Source organism: Rhynchophorus ferrugineus, unplaced genomic scaffold (assembly GCF_030347505.1).
Source record: "Rhynchophorus ferrugineus isolate W39M unplaced genomic scaffold, kcgeb_rfMv2 rfM1, whole genome shotgun sequence".
In the NCBI taxonomy this organism is placed as follows: Eukaryota; Metazoa; Arthropoda; class Insecta; order Coleoptera; family Curculionidae; genus Rhynchophorus; species Rhynchophorus ferrugineus.
In genome coordinates, this window is record NW_027472580.1 from 24,006,553 (window position 1) to 24,026,016 (window position 19,464).

Here is a 19,464-nt window from a genome sequence, read left to right on the forward strand (position 1 = left end):
ATTTAACAAATTTTATTGCAATAAGTGGAATAAAATAAACGAAGAAAATATAATTTCAGCAGTGCACATTTTAAAACATACACAAATCATATAAATAATAAGCACTATATTATTATAATTGTATAATTTATAAGCACCACTTCTATGTTATTAACAATTTCAATTTGAGATTATTGATTGACTGATTTCGAATCTGTAGATATATTGTCTATTCTGTTATCGATGCCATTGTCCTTTTGCTTCCCATTGTGTGTTTTTTTTTTGAATGATTTTCCTAATTTCTTGTTTTGCAATTTAATCAGTGCTTTCTCTTCTCTAGCACTAGCTACATTACCTGCAAAATAATTGGTGCCCATTGTCTTCTCATACATATATACCAAATGCACATGCTTATACGGAGTATTCTTTAGCATATACTCTGGACAGCTTCAGACATACCTATACACACAAATCTTACACACTCTACAATACAAAGTTTTACAACTATTCTCGCAGGCTTGGTTGATATTTACATTGTATATTGTGTACAATTTTAAAATTCAAATTTGCCAATTCCAAATTTTGAATTTTGTTGAAATGTATGTAATTTATACTTATTTTTTGTACGTTCTGCTGTCTTATGGGCTCTAATAATTGTAAGATCCTAATATATACTAGTGTTTGGTCTTTCAATATTCAAAATCCTTTTCGAAATTATCAAATCTACTAGATCATGTAACGAATTTAATAGTTTTTCAACTGACACCCTAGCATTCCTTCTTAGTGTATTTGTTTATAATATTTTATTCTAATATTCGATTGAATATTTCTAAAACCAGAAAGATATAAGTATAATAACAAATAGACAGAAAAGGTACACAAACATGACCAAATTTCATCCTTACCTTTATCTTCAAATATGTTCTGTTTCCATATTATTTAACATAGAAATATATCCTTTGTTCCATAACAATCTACAAAATTATTGTTATAAAATGATAATATTTTACCGCTATTTATTCTGCCACTAATTTTGCCTATGAAATAATTATATTACCTGAACAAAATGTAAAGACAAAAATAACTTTTAAAGTTGATTTTTAACAGCAATTGTGTTTAGAACAAGTGCGCATGTGATGTTCCAGTTAATCGAAACTTGTATAGGCAAGGATGTATAGTTTTTTACTGTCGCCTTTGTAACAGTACCACTTCCATAGCGCTTCCGTGCTTCCTTTACCTAGCCTAGTGTTCTGTCCATTTTGCCGTCAAACACAGGTATCATTTAAGATCGAAATAAACACGCTTTTATTTAACCGGTGGCTTTTGTTCTCGTGCGAAGTCTGGCCGACAAGACGAACTTTCTTACAAATGAAGTTCGCGGAGACGTCATCTATCAACATTAGAAATAAAACCCTAAATTTTGTTTTTTGGAACATTCAATTAATTTTAGGCTTAAAATTAATTTAAAGTTGATGTTTTTTTTGTTATATTTTAGAGTTTCCTTTTTACCAACTAAGGTTTGTCTGGGCTGGACCTACTGTTTAACGTGGGCTTCGAACCACGGTCCTTGGCGTTAAGCCGGCAAGTGACGAATTTGGAGATTATCCCAGAAGGCATTCGGTTTTATCCAGTTTGGTTACCGGCGTGACTGGGACATTTTTCTTGTCGGATTTTGCGCTCTTGTGTAAGAACAATCACAAATGTTAAACAATCGTAAACATAAATTTAAGACCATGCTCCAGCGTGTTTCGAACTATCCTGACGGGTTAACAACTGCGTCAATCAAGCGGGTTAAAATTCATGTGTCAGTAACAATTTATCAATGGAAACAGTTGATGAAATTAATTGTAAAAAAATTTATGGAAATTAGTACTCAAATTATAAATAGGTTAGATAAATCTGCCTACCAACCTTGAAGTCGATCTATGTGTCGCCCATGACTGACCATGATTGATCGAGAAAAATTTATCAAAACCTTAAACATTTCATTAGGTACAGTTACCAATAGTTTAAGGCAAAAATTTTCAAAAAGCTATATAAACAATAGTAAAGCATTTTATTAATAATCACAATGAATGAAACTTAAATGTACTACTGTGATCTGAAATTGATTAGATACGACACCAGACAATGTTTGGTAGCGACTCAGTTATCGATTCCTTTTGTCACATCTTCAGTAGTTCCGGCACTCGAGCTGAAACAGTCCATCTTTCCCATATTTTCCAGCCTTTCGCTGAGCATTGGCGTGCAAGAGGATGACTGCATCTATTACTTATTGCTATATTACTATATTACTATATTGCTGGTATATTGGTAAAAAAATACGTTTTTCAATTCCTATGAGTATATACCTGCAGTAACAGTTTCAGACCCTTCCTGATTCCATAGTATTCACAAAAGCATTTTATGCCTATTAATATTATACTTCGGTTTCTTTAGGCAGGTCTTCTAGACCCACGATGTTTGCATTTGAGATTGTCGTAGTGTCATAGTTATCCATCGCTAGTCGTAATAAGCCAGAGAAAATTACCCTTTTTTTGCCCTGCAAGCAATGAAGCCGCAATGTTGAAATGGTTCAAAATAATATTTTCCGTTTGCATTTGGTACCCATTTTTCTTCTATTCGAATTCTCTTATCGCAAGAAAACGTCTGAACACTGTTGATCCATCAACTGCTGGCTGTCTTTATGTGTTTTTTTAGGAGTCTTAGATGGGTTTCTATACAATAAGTGTTGCAATTCATTGTTGGCAGTGACATCCAAATCACCACTTATAAATTGTTGAAAAAAAAAACAAGCAACCTCATCACTATAATTTTTTAAAGCTGTTTGAGGATTTTTTGTTGTTGTTATGTGTAAAAGATTTGGCCGAGTGTTTGTGAGAAAGCGAAACTTATATAATTATATTGTTAATGTCATTTAGGTTAAGTCCTAGGAACATAGAAGTAATTAAATAAGTAACTAATATTTTTTCTGCGTCTAAATCTAAATTTTAAGTATTATCTCAACAATAAAAAAATTATTTTGCGTATGCTCAAAATCAATAAATCTGTTAACAGGGTTATCTATGTAAGATTTATATAATGAAGTGTTAGTAATTCCGGGTATATCCGAATTTGTGAAAATAAGTTAGTATTAAAAATGATTTGGATATTCAAGTTTTTTATTATATAACATTGCACCACATTAAATAACGACATTCATGTGGTGAAAGTTATTATGGTATTTATTACAGTAATGAGTAAATTAAATTACATTATATTAATTATAGATTATTATTATATTATATATTATTATTATATTATTATATATTATTATTATATATCATTATTATATGTTTACTGATGTCTATGTTTGTATTATCGGTTTTATTCATACACGAAAACAAGATGATTCGAATGATCAAAAATAGTCTATAATCCTTTTGTCTCGCATCGACAATCGTATCTAATTTTTGGACAGACTCTAGTATCAGTTGTAAACAAATGTAAAGCACATTATCACTAAAAATACATTAGTAATAAAATAAATAAAACTTGATGGGGATCAAGTAGCTAAAAGCCGATTACATCCACGAATTTCTCGTGCCCACTTCACAATGTCAGAATGTTGTTAGCTGCGACATTGAAAATATATTTTTAGTTCGCTTAAATTGCCGATAAGTGACTTTAAGTTGTTGTTGTCTACTTAAAGAAAATTAATTTCGTGCTAAGTTGTAAAGATATCGTTCTATTATAGATGAAAATAAAAATAGTTAATTATAGTAGGTGGATATATTCTTGCCAAAGACTACATTACGTATTTAGTAATTTTTAGCTTCTTGCATGTATTATGGTATAAATTTTTATACCGATTAACTATTTCATTGTCTTCGAATCTCATGCTGTTCTTTGAATATTTATTAAATTAATTACATCTTATATTAGATACGTTTAGTACAATCTTAATGTACGAATTAATTTATTAGTACTGTTCTATTTTACTTGCATCAATATACAAGCAAGTCGAGTGTGAGAAAATACATCAAGATGTATTCCTCAATTATAAAATTATGATAACTTAAGCTATAGTTTACATTAAAGGTATACACTTTATATAAATTCGTATGGTTTGGTTCGCTTCAATCTGCTGGCATCCTGCACGCTGTCCAGCAGTTGAAAGTAAGAAATCTGGAAGCAATCTTCGACGTTAGTATGATTCGTAATCTTTCGTGTTTCAAGGCGAAATCTTGGATAACCTCGTAAATCCATTTGATTTCCAGGTCATCATGCAGTGCTTCGTTGGTTATGTAACGATAGGCATTGGTAATCAATCGAAGAACCTTGTTTTGACAGCGTTGGATGACTTGTTGATTAGAAATTTTAGTGCAACTTGCACGCCATAGATCCAAATTGGCTTTACGATTGTCTTATAAATCAACCTCCATAATATTAGATCAAGTTCAGATTATCTTCCGACTAACCGGTATAGTCGTTTTATTTTGGTTCTAATGTGTTTTGCTTTTTGTCTAATATGATGTTAAATTAAGGTTAAGAATACACTATACAAATTCCTGTGGTCTGATTCGCTTTAATCTTGCTGCGTGCGATTTCTTTAGTAACCTTATTTTATACTTTAAGGCGAAATATTGGATAACATAAATTCATTTGATTCCGAGGTCATCGTACCTCTACGTAGCGAGAAGCATTGTCAATTAATCTTAGAACTTGGTTTTGGCAGTATGGGTTACTAATTGGTTTGACATTTTAGTGCAACCCCATATTTGTAACCAGTAGGTATAAATAAACCATAAAACCATAAGAACCATTATGGTTGGCTGGTAAATCAATCAAATCAAACAAATGAGTATATTCCGACCAATCAGTACAGTGGTTTGATTTTGAGTCTGACCTGATCTGCATTTTGTTTAACATAATGTTTCTAATTTAACCTACTACGAAGATGGATGTCGAGGTATTTAACTGATTTCGCTTGAAAAATAAGGCATCTATTAAGTGATATAATTAGGTTTCTATAGGTTGTTATGTCCCTGAAACACAATATTAACATGGACAGACTTGGCAGTATTAAGCTATATTTTCCAGTAGATTTTGTAGAGTGGCACTTGTACTTTTTCTACAGCCTTATTTAGAAATAGATATATTTCCATAATTTCCATATTTACCTTAATAATTGTGTTGGTGGAAATTGTTCCATGTACTGCTTCTTTTGTTATTGGAATATCAGCAGCGCAGGCCAGATACAGGAGTGGTCCCAAGACATTGAGGAACTCCAGCCGAAATAGGTTTAAATGTTAAAAATGCTTCTTTATGCGACACTCTAAATTTTATTTCATAAAGATATTATTCTAGCAATTCTATACCGGGTCAAGAGCTTGTAAAGCTTTCAGGAACTTTGCAGTGCACTATTCATTTTCTTCAATTATCTTTTCAACAACCGCTGTTACTTTGTGCAGTCGGTGGATTATTGTGTGGTGACTTGCAAATGTAATATGGCATTTTTATAAATAATTTAATACGTTTTAACATCAGTTTCTCTAACTTAGCTTAGCTTGTTAGGTTTTTAAGCATACTTTTTGAGGCACCTTAAAGCATTCTGGAACTGATTCACTCTCAAATAGGTGTTAAATACGTATGTAAACTTGATAATTTATTTTTGTGGCAGCTCTTTTATTAATCCAAGAAATATCAGCAATTCCAGGTTCTTTAACATTTACCTCAAAATCGCTACTTTTAAATAGTTGAAACCAAAACTGACAATTGGGATATGATGAACCAGCATCGTCATACGTTCATAAAAGCGTTTGATGGTCTGGGACACCAGATTTATTCAAATCAAATAATAAAATAATGAATGTCCAAAATGTAATTTTACGCGTTCCATGATTGGCGTCTCTATAACTAAATAATTCAGTGGCACTATACTTTAATATTTTAATAATAATAATAATTAATAATTTTTATACAGAGAAATGTTAAAATCATCGAATGTGACAGATTATTAACGGTTATGCTTGTTTATATTTATACTTTGCATTTTGACCTATAGATATCGCCGATCAGAATACACGCAAAAGCCTAATATGTTGGCATAACCAAAATGTAGTTATATGGGTTAATTTTTACACTTAATTAATACATTTATGTATAAAAAATAGGCAACAAAGGTATTCTTGAAAATATTATTTATTGTTTTTTATGACCTTGCTTAATATCTCAGGTACATGTGAGTACTACTGCGTAAGAAACAGCTAGGTTTCCAGTAGATATGATGAGATTAATATAGAATAACAAAAAAATTGTTTATAATAATAATATAGGATAGAAATATTATTAAAAAACATTTTTTGGAGTTTTATTATTAAAATTTTAAAGGTACACAATTTAAAAATTCGCCATATTAAATCAAACATCAATCAGAAGCTTTGCGAAAAGTTTATTCCATTCCAGAACACCAATTTGGGTTTCGCAATATGCGTGGAACAATAGAACAAGTGTATATACTTGTTAACAAAATAAACATGAAGTTAAACGCCAAAAGATATTGTTCAGCTGGATTCCTAAATATATCTCAGGCCTTTGATAAAGTGTGGCATACGGGATTGCAGGTTAAATTAAAGAAACTCCTCCCTTCACCGCATTATGAGCTACTAAAATCTTACCTCACAATTCGCCAATTTACTGGCAGTGAACAAGGCGATGAACATACCGAATTACCGCAATATATTTAGGAGTTCCGTAAGGTAGTGTACTGCGTCCAGTACTATATCTTCTGTACACAGCCGATCTACCTACAATAAAAATAACCACTGTGGCAACATAAGCATACGACACGGCAGTCTTAGCGTCTCATGAAGATCCAGCCATAGCATCAATTAACCTATAAACGCACCTAAATCTGATACAAAATATGGCTGAAAAGATGGTGTATAAAAGCCAACGAAACAAAATCCAGTCATCTAACTTTTATACTTCGTAGAAAAATATATTCACCAGTCTATATCAATAACTGTCAACTTGGATTTAAACCCTACTATATGTATTGACTTATCTGGCGCAAATCCAAGTTATCATTAGATAACAAGATATTGTTGTATAAATCTATACTCAATTCTATTTGGTCATATGGAATCCACGTATGGGGAACCGCTAGCAAGTTTAATATATCCATCATACAACGGTTCCAAAATAAAATGTTGGGTGCAATTGTCGATGCTCCGTACTATGTTACATATGAAGTGATACAACGCAATATTCTTCTAGAACCAATAACGAGTGTAACTCAACGTATTTGTGTGAAGTACTTCGAAAGAGGGTACATCCCAATTTACTCGCTAATTTGCTAAATATGCGAAATGACAGTGAAGTGCGTAAACTAAAACTAAACTAACACCATCCGATTTGATTATTGGACATATATAAGCTCTAGAATAAGCTTTAGAATGAGAGTAATTAATTAAAATAGTATTTTATATAGGAGATCACTTAATGGGGTCATTTGTTAACTTATAGCATTCCGGGCAGATTGTTGACCTACTAAGAGTGATAATAAAAAAGTATTGTACCAGCAGTACGAAAAACAAACGAAAAAATGGAATATGAATAAAATAATATTATAAATGTGAATAAATAGGGAGTGTCATTTGATTGTTGTTATAAGCAATAGAAACAATAAAAAAATTCTGTATGTGTAAACTATTGCTCTAAAGGTAAAAACAGAGTGCTTATATAATAAAATACATCGTGTCAAATTCTCAGAAGGATGCTTCAAAATTACAATATATTTTACTTTTATGATATAGTGCCGGATTCAAATTCAGTGTATGAGCTATAAAACTTATTATACGTATTTTGAATTGTAAGATTATATTTTTTTCAATCGTGGGTCTAAGGATCTGAATTCGATCGGTTCAATTTTTAATGCATTGGGAGGATTTGTAATGTTCCTCAAACGGTTTAATTAAAAATGCTAATAAACCATAAAATTAGTGTTGAAAACTATAGTTTTGGTGATAAAACGCTGATTTTGTAAATAATTTTATTTTATATTTAGTTAGATGTTTTAATATAAACAGAATTGGAATTATGTGGATCAATTTCAAATCTTTTATTTATTTAAAGTAAAAGAAACGTTATTTAAAGAAAAAAGATTAATGTGAAATTATTCTGTAACAATGACAATCTATTCCTCGACATTTGTTTTAAGAAGTCGTTTCATACTCTATTTGGTATTTTTATGTGGTTTTTCAAATTACTATGATACGTTTCCGTCACTTTCTATTGATGCTTTAGATGTATTAAAATAATTATATTGCAATATGTTGCGAAATAATATTTTAGATGATAACAATATATTGACCAAGTAATTCTATAAAGAGACCTATTCTAATGTGTTATCTTAATTATTGGTAATTAATCAATGGTACTTGATCTCAAATAATTTGAAATACTGGCAAATTTAAGGGGCTATACAAACGCATTCGAAAAGTTGATAGGGCGCGAGAATGAAAAAAACTGTTTAAAAAAACTGAAAACTGTTAAAAAAAATCAAATATCTTTTTAGGTGAAAATTGCTTTCCACGAAATATTTTTGGAAGTGTTAAACAGTCAGAAGTCAGATTGAGTTAAATGTGGTGATTAATCTGTATATCATGACATGCAAAAATCCGACATTAGTTTCTTTTTTCAAACATATTAACACAACATATCTTTGAACTTTGTCCTAAAATCGTGAAACAAAACAACTCATTGTATTTATTCCCTTTACTGTCTTTAGCGGATACTTTCTCAGAATTGTTAATTAAATGACCTGAACGTTTATCGTATGGGATAAGTCGGTTTGTATTTATAACATGAAAGCAAATCATACATAATAAACAAGAGACCAAATTGTATTACTACTAATTTAATTCGCATATTAAGTTAGCTTCAGACGTGTGCAACTCCAGTGGTAAGTAGTGGAGCAAAGTTTTGCTTAGTTCAATCATTAGCGGCGTTGACAACGTGAATTTGATTTGGTTAGTTTAAAATAGTTATGTAGAAACCTGTAAGGAAAATACTTTGCTTTGATTGGTCTGCATTTCGCCTGATTACTTTGTGACGTCAGATTTATTGGCCTATGGTATTTAAATGAAAATCAAATTTAATTTTTAAAATTAATTTTATTAAATTAAATTAATATATATAAACAAAATGGCAAAATTAAAATATTTATAATTCTTCTATAATGCCTTCCTATATTTTTTTAGGGCCATCAATTTTATGGGATCTATTAGGGTTCTAACTTATCTTGATATATTGAAGGTAAACTTTAAATCCTTCCCTGTTGATACTGCATTAACTTCATTAAACCAAAAATACAATCACACTTCATAATAACTTTTAAAATTTGGTCTTGAAAATATTATGGATTGGACAGTTGAAATACTAAAAATTTATGTGTTTTCTAAAAATATTTAGATTTTAGAGTATTTAATCTGTGGAATTACTTAATATAAAATGTAGACAAATATTGCATGTTGTCTCTATTTCAGAAGATGTGTTAAATAGCCTGAAATAAGACTAAAATGCAATATCATACTCTTGTTTTTCGCAGAGCAAAGTTCTTTGGAACTGAAAATATAGACTCAACTGGTGATTTAAGAACCTCAAGTGGTACTAGATCTCCCATTAAAAAAGAATATAAGTTATCTAACATATTCATCTTCTTCGCAGTTTTCTCCGGTAGAATGATGTGAAAAAATTGAAGTGATGATGTGCACTTTTAAAGAATTCTCAAACGTACTAGGTGAAGGATGCTGGTTCTACCTCCATGACCTCTAATTGATCCAATAAAATACTTTAAGCAATCGTGGTTAAGATTTATTAAGCAAATGTAGTTATTGGTAAATTTAGACAAAATAGATTTCTTTAGGGTAATAAATCCCCTAAAAGTAGCAATTAAATTTTTAATTGATGGCACCGTAACAAATATTTTCTTAACAAGACAATCAAATTTAAATATACAATAACTCTACTATAAAATTATTGAACACTGATTGTTCTAAGAAGTTAAAGTTAAAGTATTACAAATATTTTAAGGATATTTTACAATTAAAAGTAGTATTTATTACTACTAATTATCCAGTTATCTTAATTATTACCTTCTTGTAAGGCTTCTTTATGTAGAGACATCATACTGACAGCATACGAACAACTTGGTAGATATTAGATAGATTAATTGAATTTTATTACTACTAACATCTTCATAAGTAGGTTTTGATATTCTGTAAACAACCAATATATAAACAGACATGTAGTAGATAGATAATGTTATATGTACCTGATAAAAACAATGTTGGATATGCATTTACCCTAATACCTGTTCGTGAAGGAAGGGTAATTCTAAATTTTTCACTAAAATTTCCGTGATAGACACCATAACGTTGACATATTTGCATTGTGGTTTATCGAGGTAACTTACTACTATTTACTTGATCAACCCATTTTTGGAAAGGAGCGAGATCATTCCTTGGGAAACGATGTCTAATTTCCGTAGTAGATTTTTACCCCGGTACACTACATCTTTTACTACGCTGATGCATTATCATCAATTTTTATATTATTACTCCATAATAATAAATGTAAAACAGAAAATATGCACAATGTAAAACGAAGATTTCTTGATCTAAACAAAAACCAAAACCTTCAAACAATAAACTTAAAAATGGATTTAAATATAAGATTAAAATAAATAATATACTTAAAAATAGAAAATGCTGACTTCACACAATTTGATCGGCCAATCACGTTCCATGTTAGTAGCGGCACCAGGATTTTAAACTAGCCAATCACAATTTGCGATCGCTACCGTTGATTGAACTAAACAAAACATTTCCCCAAGGTCGCCTATACCATGAAATTTTTATTTTTTCTATGGTTACCTTAAATTAAATTAATAGACTTTGTAAATATTTGTTCAGATTATTATAGAAAATAATTTTAGTTTTAAATAGTACGTACATTAATTTTATAACACATAACTCTATAGGCTACTATTTTGACATACAGAAGATATAATTATTACACTCTCGTATAATTTCTGGATAGTGATAACATATCATTGATATGTTATAAATTTCATTTTATTTCATCAAGTAATTATGGTAGTAATTATATTGGTTAACTAGTTACAACTTCATATTTTCAAAATAATGAACAAAAAAGGATTTCGTGATTTATAAACATCGTTATATTGGTTAAATATTGTTCATTGAATATGGAAAATACTACTGATGCCAAAATACTAGGTATTAATTGAGTTTACAACGGAGAAGAGATATCTTTATTTTAAAACTATTGATATGCCTTTTAAAAAATATATTCAATATATCGCCCGTCAATATATATATTTTTGTTGTAGGTAGATCAACTCTATACAGAAGATATAGTACTGGACCCAGTACACTACCTTGCGAAACTCTTAAATATATAGCTTGTAATTCGATATGTTCGTCGTCTTGTTTTAATGTAAAATGGCGATCTGTGAAGTAAGATTTTAGTAGCTCATAATACGGATGAAGAAGAAGTAATTTTAATTTAACTTGCAATCCCATATGCCATACTTTATCAAAGCCCTGAGATATGTCTAGGAAAGCAGCTGAACAATATCTTTTGGCGTTTTGAGCCCATGGTTATTTTGTTAATATGTCTGTGCACTTGTTCAATTGTTCCATGCTTATGGCGAAACTTAAATTGGTGTTCTGGAATGATCTTTCTTTTTTCTACGATTGAGCCTCTTTGAGTTCAGTTACTTAAAAACTTTTGAGAATAAACTGATAGGCCGGAAGGAGGTGATATCTTCTGGTGTTTGCAGTGATTTGAGAATCATTCTTATTTGAGCTACTTTCCAGATAGAAAAATAGTTAGTTCGTAATATATCGTTAAATATGAATGTTAGTAATTTTACCCACTTCTGACAGTTCCTGTAATACTTTTACGATTATTGGATCATATCCAGACATCCAGATCATATCATATCAACTTAAAAAGCATTAAGTTTAGAGACATTATTTAAGTACTCTGAGAAGATGTCAGCCTTTTCTTTTGTTGCTTCTAGCCCAATTATTTTCATCTGTTTTAATATGATGGTTATGCTGCTGGTGTTCTTCGAGTTTTTATTAATAATAAAAATTAATATTAATGATATTAAGAATTAAATCAAATCAAATTTATAGTTATATTTTTAGGGTAAAGTGATGTGGCTCGGTGAATGGAGGTAAATCGAAATAAAACAGTGGTGTTTACATTATGTGACCGTTATTTATTGGCAATATAAAAACAATATAAAAAATACAAATAACGAAACGGATGGCAGCGGAGTTACCTGTTGACGAGGCTTGGGCAGTCGATGGTGGCACGTCTAAACCAAACGAGGGTTGAGCACTGAAATGACCGAAATACCCTTCAGTAATATCCCAGATAAACGTCTCGGGGTTGCCGCCAGCTATTCGGTGTCGGGTTCCAATTGGCACCCCGCCCGTGTTCAACATCTGGGATTATATTTCTGGGTATTTTGTAGACCGTTATTCCACGATGTAAAATTCGACATGCCTCAATTTGCTACATATTAAACACAAAGTAATATATTTCAAAACAATTTCAAGTTTGGTGTGGTATCATATATAGAGATAATTCATAAACATAGATAGGACGGATAAGGTTCCTCTGTGGACTTGGTCGACTGTTGAGTGGTGTCTTCGAAATCCAACGTGGTCTTTCTATAAATGATATAATATGTATTTATAGCAGTTTCTCAAATCATTTTGATATAGTAGGTGTCAGCAAAATAGTTCTAATATCCGACTTATTTTGTCATTTTGTCGAGGTTTTCAGTATAATTATTTGAGTCACTTTAAAGCATACCGAAACTGATTCAGTTTCAAACAGGCATACATAGAGATAATTCATAAACCTGTAATATTTAGTGGATTTGTTAATTGTGCGGTATTGATTCAAAACTTAAATGTTTTAAGAAGACATGGACTGATAAGAGTTTGACAGATTCTAGTAGAATTTTTGGGGACTAAATTCACTTTTTTTATTATTTAATTAATATATTATTACTAGTCGTTTCCGTTTAACCTACAATTTGTCTTTATGATAACTTAAATCTAAGTATATAACTAGGAGGACCCGTCGGCCCTATCTTAGTCTCTGGTGGAATAATGTTTATACATGTCTCTGCTGATTTTTTTTAATAAATGCACCTCACTATACAACACTACACAAGATCAGATGGTTTGATTCTTTTGAGTCTGTGTCCTGTTCTGGTGGTATCCAATAGTTGTACTATTGTCACTATTCACTATTGTCTCCGACAGCTATAATCGCAGTATCATCAGCAAATGTAGCCATCTAATATTTTCCTTTTGTGGTATATCCCAAGTGTAGAGTAGATAAAGCATTGGTCCCAGTACACTTCCTTATGGTACACCTGCTTTAGATTCTTTTATTGTAGAGTAAGCTTGTTCTTGTTTGACTCTAAACATTCCGGTTGTAATGTATGATTTTAATTGTTCAGTGTGTTGTTTTGGTAACATTTTCTGTAGATTATGAATAAGACCTTCATGCCAAACCTTATCGAAGACTTGTGCTATATCTAAAAATATAGCTAAGCATACTTTTTTACTTTCGTAGGCTTTTTCAATAATAGCTGTTATTCTGTGGACCTGGTCAATTGTTGAGTGCTTGTTAATAAACAGAAACTGGTGTGTTGGCATTAGATTTTTTCTCTCTATGAAAATACAAATATATGAATAAATACATACCAACGACTTTTTAATTTTGATAATTTTAAATGTAGGTTTATTAATGCTGTATTATAAGTCGAATATTTATTATTTATTATGATGGTTATCATTTTAATTATCACCTTTATATCTGTTGTCAATATAAAACTGTTTATGTAACTGATCAAAATCCTTTATTTTTTTACAAATATTTTAATTGAAATGAGTTATAGATCACAATATATATGTAATTAGTTATAACAGTCTCTAACATAAGTCAGATACATATTATCTATTTTCATCGATTTTATAAGTCGACAAACTTATAATACATTGTTGATTTAATAAATTCCACTCACATTTAATATTAGAGTAAATAATATTTGAATGCAAAGAAATATCGTATGTGTATATCTATTTATAAGGTTGATGTTAATAAGGATGCGTGGTAGCTTATAGCTACGTAAAACAACGGCGGCCATGTTATTTTGGCGGCGTCTGTTTAATACATTGTTTGTTATTTAGTCATTGAAGCCAAGTTACTATGCTAAGTAGCACGATTGAGAAACATATTTAAATGATAAATTATTATTATCAAAATGAGTGTGATGTGTCCATCCATGAAAAAAACTCTTTTTGGATGAATGATATCAGCCCATATGAGATACAAATGCTTTTCTAGCCCAGATATGGATTTTAAAAGTAAATTGTGATAAATTGTAATCAATTATCTAAACAAGTAAATTGAAAGATGAAGTACATGCACATAATAATTAAGTATTGTTAGGTTTAGTGGACGAGAAAAGTTATTAGAATTTCAACAAAGCAATTTTCGTATTAAATATTGTAGAAATCTCACATTATTCATTAATGTTGAATGGAGGGCATACGATTTACATATATTTACGTTAAATGTTATATTCAATATCTTAAAGAATAATAATCTTTGTATATTCCCATTCAAAATTATATTATTAGCGTAATGACACTTTTTCATATGTGTTTAAACATGACAATAGTTACATTTAATTTTCTATTCAATTGTTAAATGTTATTTGTATTGTAATTTTGTTTGTTATATTATAGAAAAATATGGAGGAATATCGGTCTACAAAATATCCATGTATCGGTTAAAAAAATATATGACAGAAAGCAAATTATTATTTTTTTTGTATGGTGCGATTATGCCCTAGCAGGATTCGAACCAGCAACTGTCGCAAGAGCAGGAGAACCGTCCTGTCCTCTTTGCCACTGCGCCAACCAGCTAGTGAGTAAATTAATTAAAGTTACTTTTTCAATTAGAAGTTTAAATTTTGTTTTTATTTCTATGAAGATTCCCACAAGTTTTGTTATGATTTTGTTTCCATATTTCCTATGTTTTAACGTCTAATGATGTGTATAACCCACTGGATGAGGTCAATATACTCCACCTGTGGGGTCTAATGGACCATATTCCTTTTTTCCTTTTTTAAGTAAATTTAATATAGCAAACAACGGATTCGTTAATTTTTTTTTATCCTAATATGCGGTCAAATAAATAAACAAGTGATCTACGAAATTATTTTCTTTTATTCCTTTGAATCGATCTTACGCTGTTTCGAACAAAATCCTGATCAAGTCACACTGCTCTGCCCTACGTACAAAGACCACACTTTGTAACATAATATTTTGTTCTCTCAACAAATATCATTAAATTCACTGTATTGCATTACGCAAAATTATTTAATGTGATAAAAATAAAACAAACACGGTATCGAAGATGCATATGCGATTTCGCAATATTTTTCAACCTCAATACTGCCGCTACACCTGTTGGATGCCGCCGACTCGTTGACTCAGAACGAAACAGATTACAAGCGTTCGATGGCTTTCTGCGCATTCAACTCGCACAAAAGATAAAACAAAATCATGAACTAGTGGAATATAAACAAAATCACCAGCTGAGTGCTTGTTGTGTATAAGTGATCGACGTGAAGGTGTGTTTTGTTTAGTGGTGATAATATCATATAATAACACACAGTGAAGGTAAACATATATATGTTTATTTAATTCTTGATAAATAATTCGTATTGTTTATTTGTGGAGGTATTTGATATATTTAACTAGATTAATTTATAGTTTATTGTTTTTGTTCTTTTTATAATAAGTTCTTTTTTATAATAATGTGAATTATAACAAGTGGTGCTATCTGTCGTATACTATAAATCCTTTTCATTATTATTTAATGAAGGTAATATACTTTATCACTCCCTTGATTTCTTAAAATAGTTTAATTTTATGATTTTTTAAAATGTTGTTTTAATATTATTTTACAATTGATACTTGTAATTGATATATACAATAATGCGTGGGTTTGTAACTCACTAGTAATGCATTTTAATTAGTAATTAGATTTATAGTCAATTTAAAGCTAATAAATTTAAACAATTTTCTTCATATCTGTCTTTTCAAGGGAGTTTATGTTAACAAGGTTTTCAGCAGTTGTGTATATGCGATGGACGTAAAGAAGTGTTACGTTTGTTGTGATATTATTATATAATGATAATGAAAATAGTAAAGGTAAAGAGATATTTATTTAATTTTCATAATTCCTTTTGTTTAATTAAACATTTATTTAATAGTTTATTTATAGCAGAATATAGCAGATTATGTAATCTATTTTGAAGTCTTTTTTAGCGTCATTTAATATAGAGAACATAATTACTTTACATATTATTTTATTGATTTCCTAAAATTTAAAATTACCACATTTTAAAACTTATTTTACTAACGATAATTATAAATATTACGAAATTGGCATTTGATGGTTGAAGTTTTGTATATATTGTATAATAAGGCGTAATTTTAGTTATAAATAATATTGTACTAGCGACCCGCCCCGGCTTCGCACGGGTGCAATGCTGATACTAAATTAAATACACTACAGAAAAAATATGAACGTTGTATATAAAAACATAGCGGCCCGCTCCGACTTTGCATGGGCATAAAATATATATGCCTATGTCACTCAATGAAAACCTGATTAAAATCGATCCAGCATTTTTGGTTCATTCATTACTGCCCTTGGCCTGCACGCATTAAATTTGGAGTAAAACAATTCCCCTTCCCCTATACTTACTATGAAGATTTCCTGCTATCTTTGGAATATCTAAATTCATACAATTTTTATTACATTACACATTTTTAAATGCAAATTTTAAATTTGTAATATCTCCGAAAATATTTGTTTAATTTACATGCTGTAAGGAACCATATTGATCTATATTAATTACACACTGTATTTAAGGTACTTAATTCGATAAGGATTAATGCCGTATTGCTTAAAATAGCTTCGTAAATAAGCCATTTTCTCACGTAAAAAGTAATCAATAGAAATGGTTAATGTGGGTTATCCCTAAAAGATAAACATATACCATCGCGGACTTTTTTGTAGACCTTTTTATGGTGTACAATACTGTAGTACATTAATTTGATCTAACTCGTAGGGTTAGGCAGCGTTTTTGCTAATTGCTAAATAAGCCTAAAAAATAGGTTAATTTACGACATCACGTTAGAAACCTCTAAAATTAGCAATGTTGCCTTAGTATATTATGCATGTATTATACATATAAACCTTCCTCTTGAATCACTCTATCTATTGAAAAAAACCGCATCAAAATCCGTTGCGTAGTTTTAAAGATTTAAGCGCACATAGGGATATAGGGACAGAAAAGGCGACTTTGTTTTATACTATGTAGTGATGAACTAGTCTTATTTGTATGTTATTTATTTTTATATTTTATTTATAATTTACAATTAACTTTAGTATTAAAAATAATAACGTTTTAAATATGAATCAAGTTAAATTAAATTTGTAATAAACTGAGGTAATGTTTCTTTTTGTTAAACGTTTTTTTTAATGTTTACATTCTCAAGGGCGTTCTGCTGATGCTATCAAGATTTTCACTAATATCATAAAATGGGAAAATGTTGCCGGGCTAGTTAATTTGTTATTTTATACTTTTTTTAAAGTAAAAAATCAAGGAAAAAATCAGAGAAAGATACGTTTTTATGCATATTTTCTAAAGAAAATGTATAAATCCCATTCGATCGATTTTTTAACATCCAATTAGGTCTCTTAGAACCAGTTATCTAAATACTCCTTTAATACTCATAATTTTTTTGTACCTGGCTGGAAATATATAGGCAGTAGCATACCTGTACTAATAGAGTACAATCATCTGAGTTCTCCTGTTAAATCTTAAATGAAATTTAACATTGTTCACAGCGAGGTCAATCCCCTCGGGCGTCAAGCCAAAACACTTTGATTTCTTACTGTTAGGAAGGTCAAACTTTATTGGAGTAGGTCAATTTAGTAGTAATCTATTGAAGTTTCTGATTAAAATGTAATTCTTGGTATGTAGATTTTGATGATACAGGGGCCTTTTCAATTGAGAGTTGTAGGTTTTCGAGATTGTGCAATAAATATTACTTCTGATTAAAGAATACTTTGATTTGTAAGTGACTGGTAAGTTGATTGGTGCGTTTCCACATACATAATAGAAATAATTTGTTGGACACACAGAGTAATTATAGTACATACAGTTTTTAACATAATCGTACTTTTTAAATGTTCTGATATTTATTTGACCATTGAAAACATACTAAATCAAATCAAATTCAAGAGCTATCACACATCAACGCAACATTATACTGTTTCACATTCTGAACTTTATACCATGAGCCCTTATGAGATTCCATTTTTTTCACACATTAGTCAAAACAATCGAGATTTTACAGTGACTATGATCTTCACACATCGTTCATTTGGCATCGTTTCAATATGGAATAGTTAATCAAAACTTTTCAAGGCTTTTTAGCACAAATATAGCTGAATTTCGTTGATGTAACTTTGAATCGTTCTTCAATACATTTTTGTTTGGGTTTGTTATTATAGACACTTGACTTCAAATAATATAGGGGGTGGATTAAGTTTTATGTTATAAGAGGTTTTGTTAACCTCAAAATGCATTAACTTCGATAATTAACAAATCTATTAAAGTATTAATCATAAATGGTGGCAAATTTATAGATGGTATTCTTGTCCCGAGTACTCATAGCTTTAATGAGTAAAAACAGTACCATATCAATGGTAAAGCCACGATTAATTAATTTTTATATGTTAAGTAATACAACATTTTATGAAGATATTATTATTATTTTTAAAGGAAAGAAGTTGAGTATGCTTTTCACGGGTTAAGCTATTGTTGGATTTAAAAGGCTTGATTATTATTTGGTAATTGACAAAGTGACATTATATATATGACAAAGATTATAATGATTGTTTTGTTGTAATCTTGTTTTATTTAATGAACAAAACATATTATTATTCGATCAACTTCCGATAATAGTAATTCTAATATTTGATATATTTGATTTCGATTTGAATCTCAACAACTTTGTTTTCTTGGAACAACAAACATGATTGATTAAAATCATAAGTAAAACCAACTGGAAGTGGTTCTGGTAGTAGTAATAGCGCGAATCATTATTTTACCCTTTATTCTTTCAGTGATATTCAGTTATATAGATAGTGATTGTTTGATTTGACGATTCACATTGCTGACATTTATGTAATAGATTGTATAAGGTTTTCCGTTATGGGATTATTTATGAATTTTAAATAATGACCTCTAAAAATACCAGAGTACCTCGAATATTTTTTGTAGTACAGATTAAA

General features: G+C 30.0%; 2 protein-coding genes and 1 long non-coding RNA gene across 9 annotated transcripts in view; 2 read left to right on the plus strand and 1 right to left on the minus strand.

Annotated features, from left to right (window-relative positions):
• Nucleotides 1-12,521, minus strand: part of LOC143206525 (cytochrome P450 9e2) — a 90,171-nt gene extending 77,650 nt beyond the window's left edge. Inside the window, exon 1 of the mRNA XM_076419109.1 lies at nucleotides 12,341-12,521. Within this exon, the coding sequence (XP_076275224.1) occupies nucleotides 12,341-12,506 (166 nt within the window). The 5' untranslated portion in view covers nucleotides 12,507-12,521. The remainder of the gene's footprint in view (nucleotides 1-12,340) is intronic.
• LOC143206535 (uncharacterized) overlaps nucleotides 1-19,464 on the plus strand; it is a 553,256-nt gene that overhangs the window by 436,334 nt on the left and 97,458 nt on the right. The gene's annotated exons all lie outside the window — the stretch shown is intronic.
• The window catches only part of LOC143206526 (cytochrome P450 9e2), a 42,688-nt gene continuing 38,762 nt past the window's right edge, over nucleotides 15,539-19,464 (plus strand). For all 7 annotated transcript variants that reach the window (XM_076419116.1, XM_076419120.1, XM_076419119.1 and 4 more), the window contains exon 1: nucleotides 15,539-15,770. The gene's annotated coding sequence lies outside the window, so the exon portion shown is untranslated. The remainder of the gene's footprint in view (nucleotides 15,771-19,464) is intronic.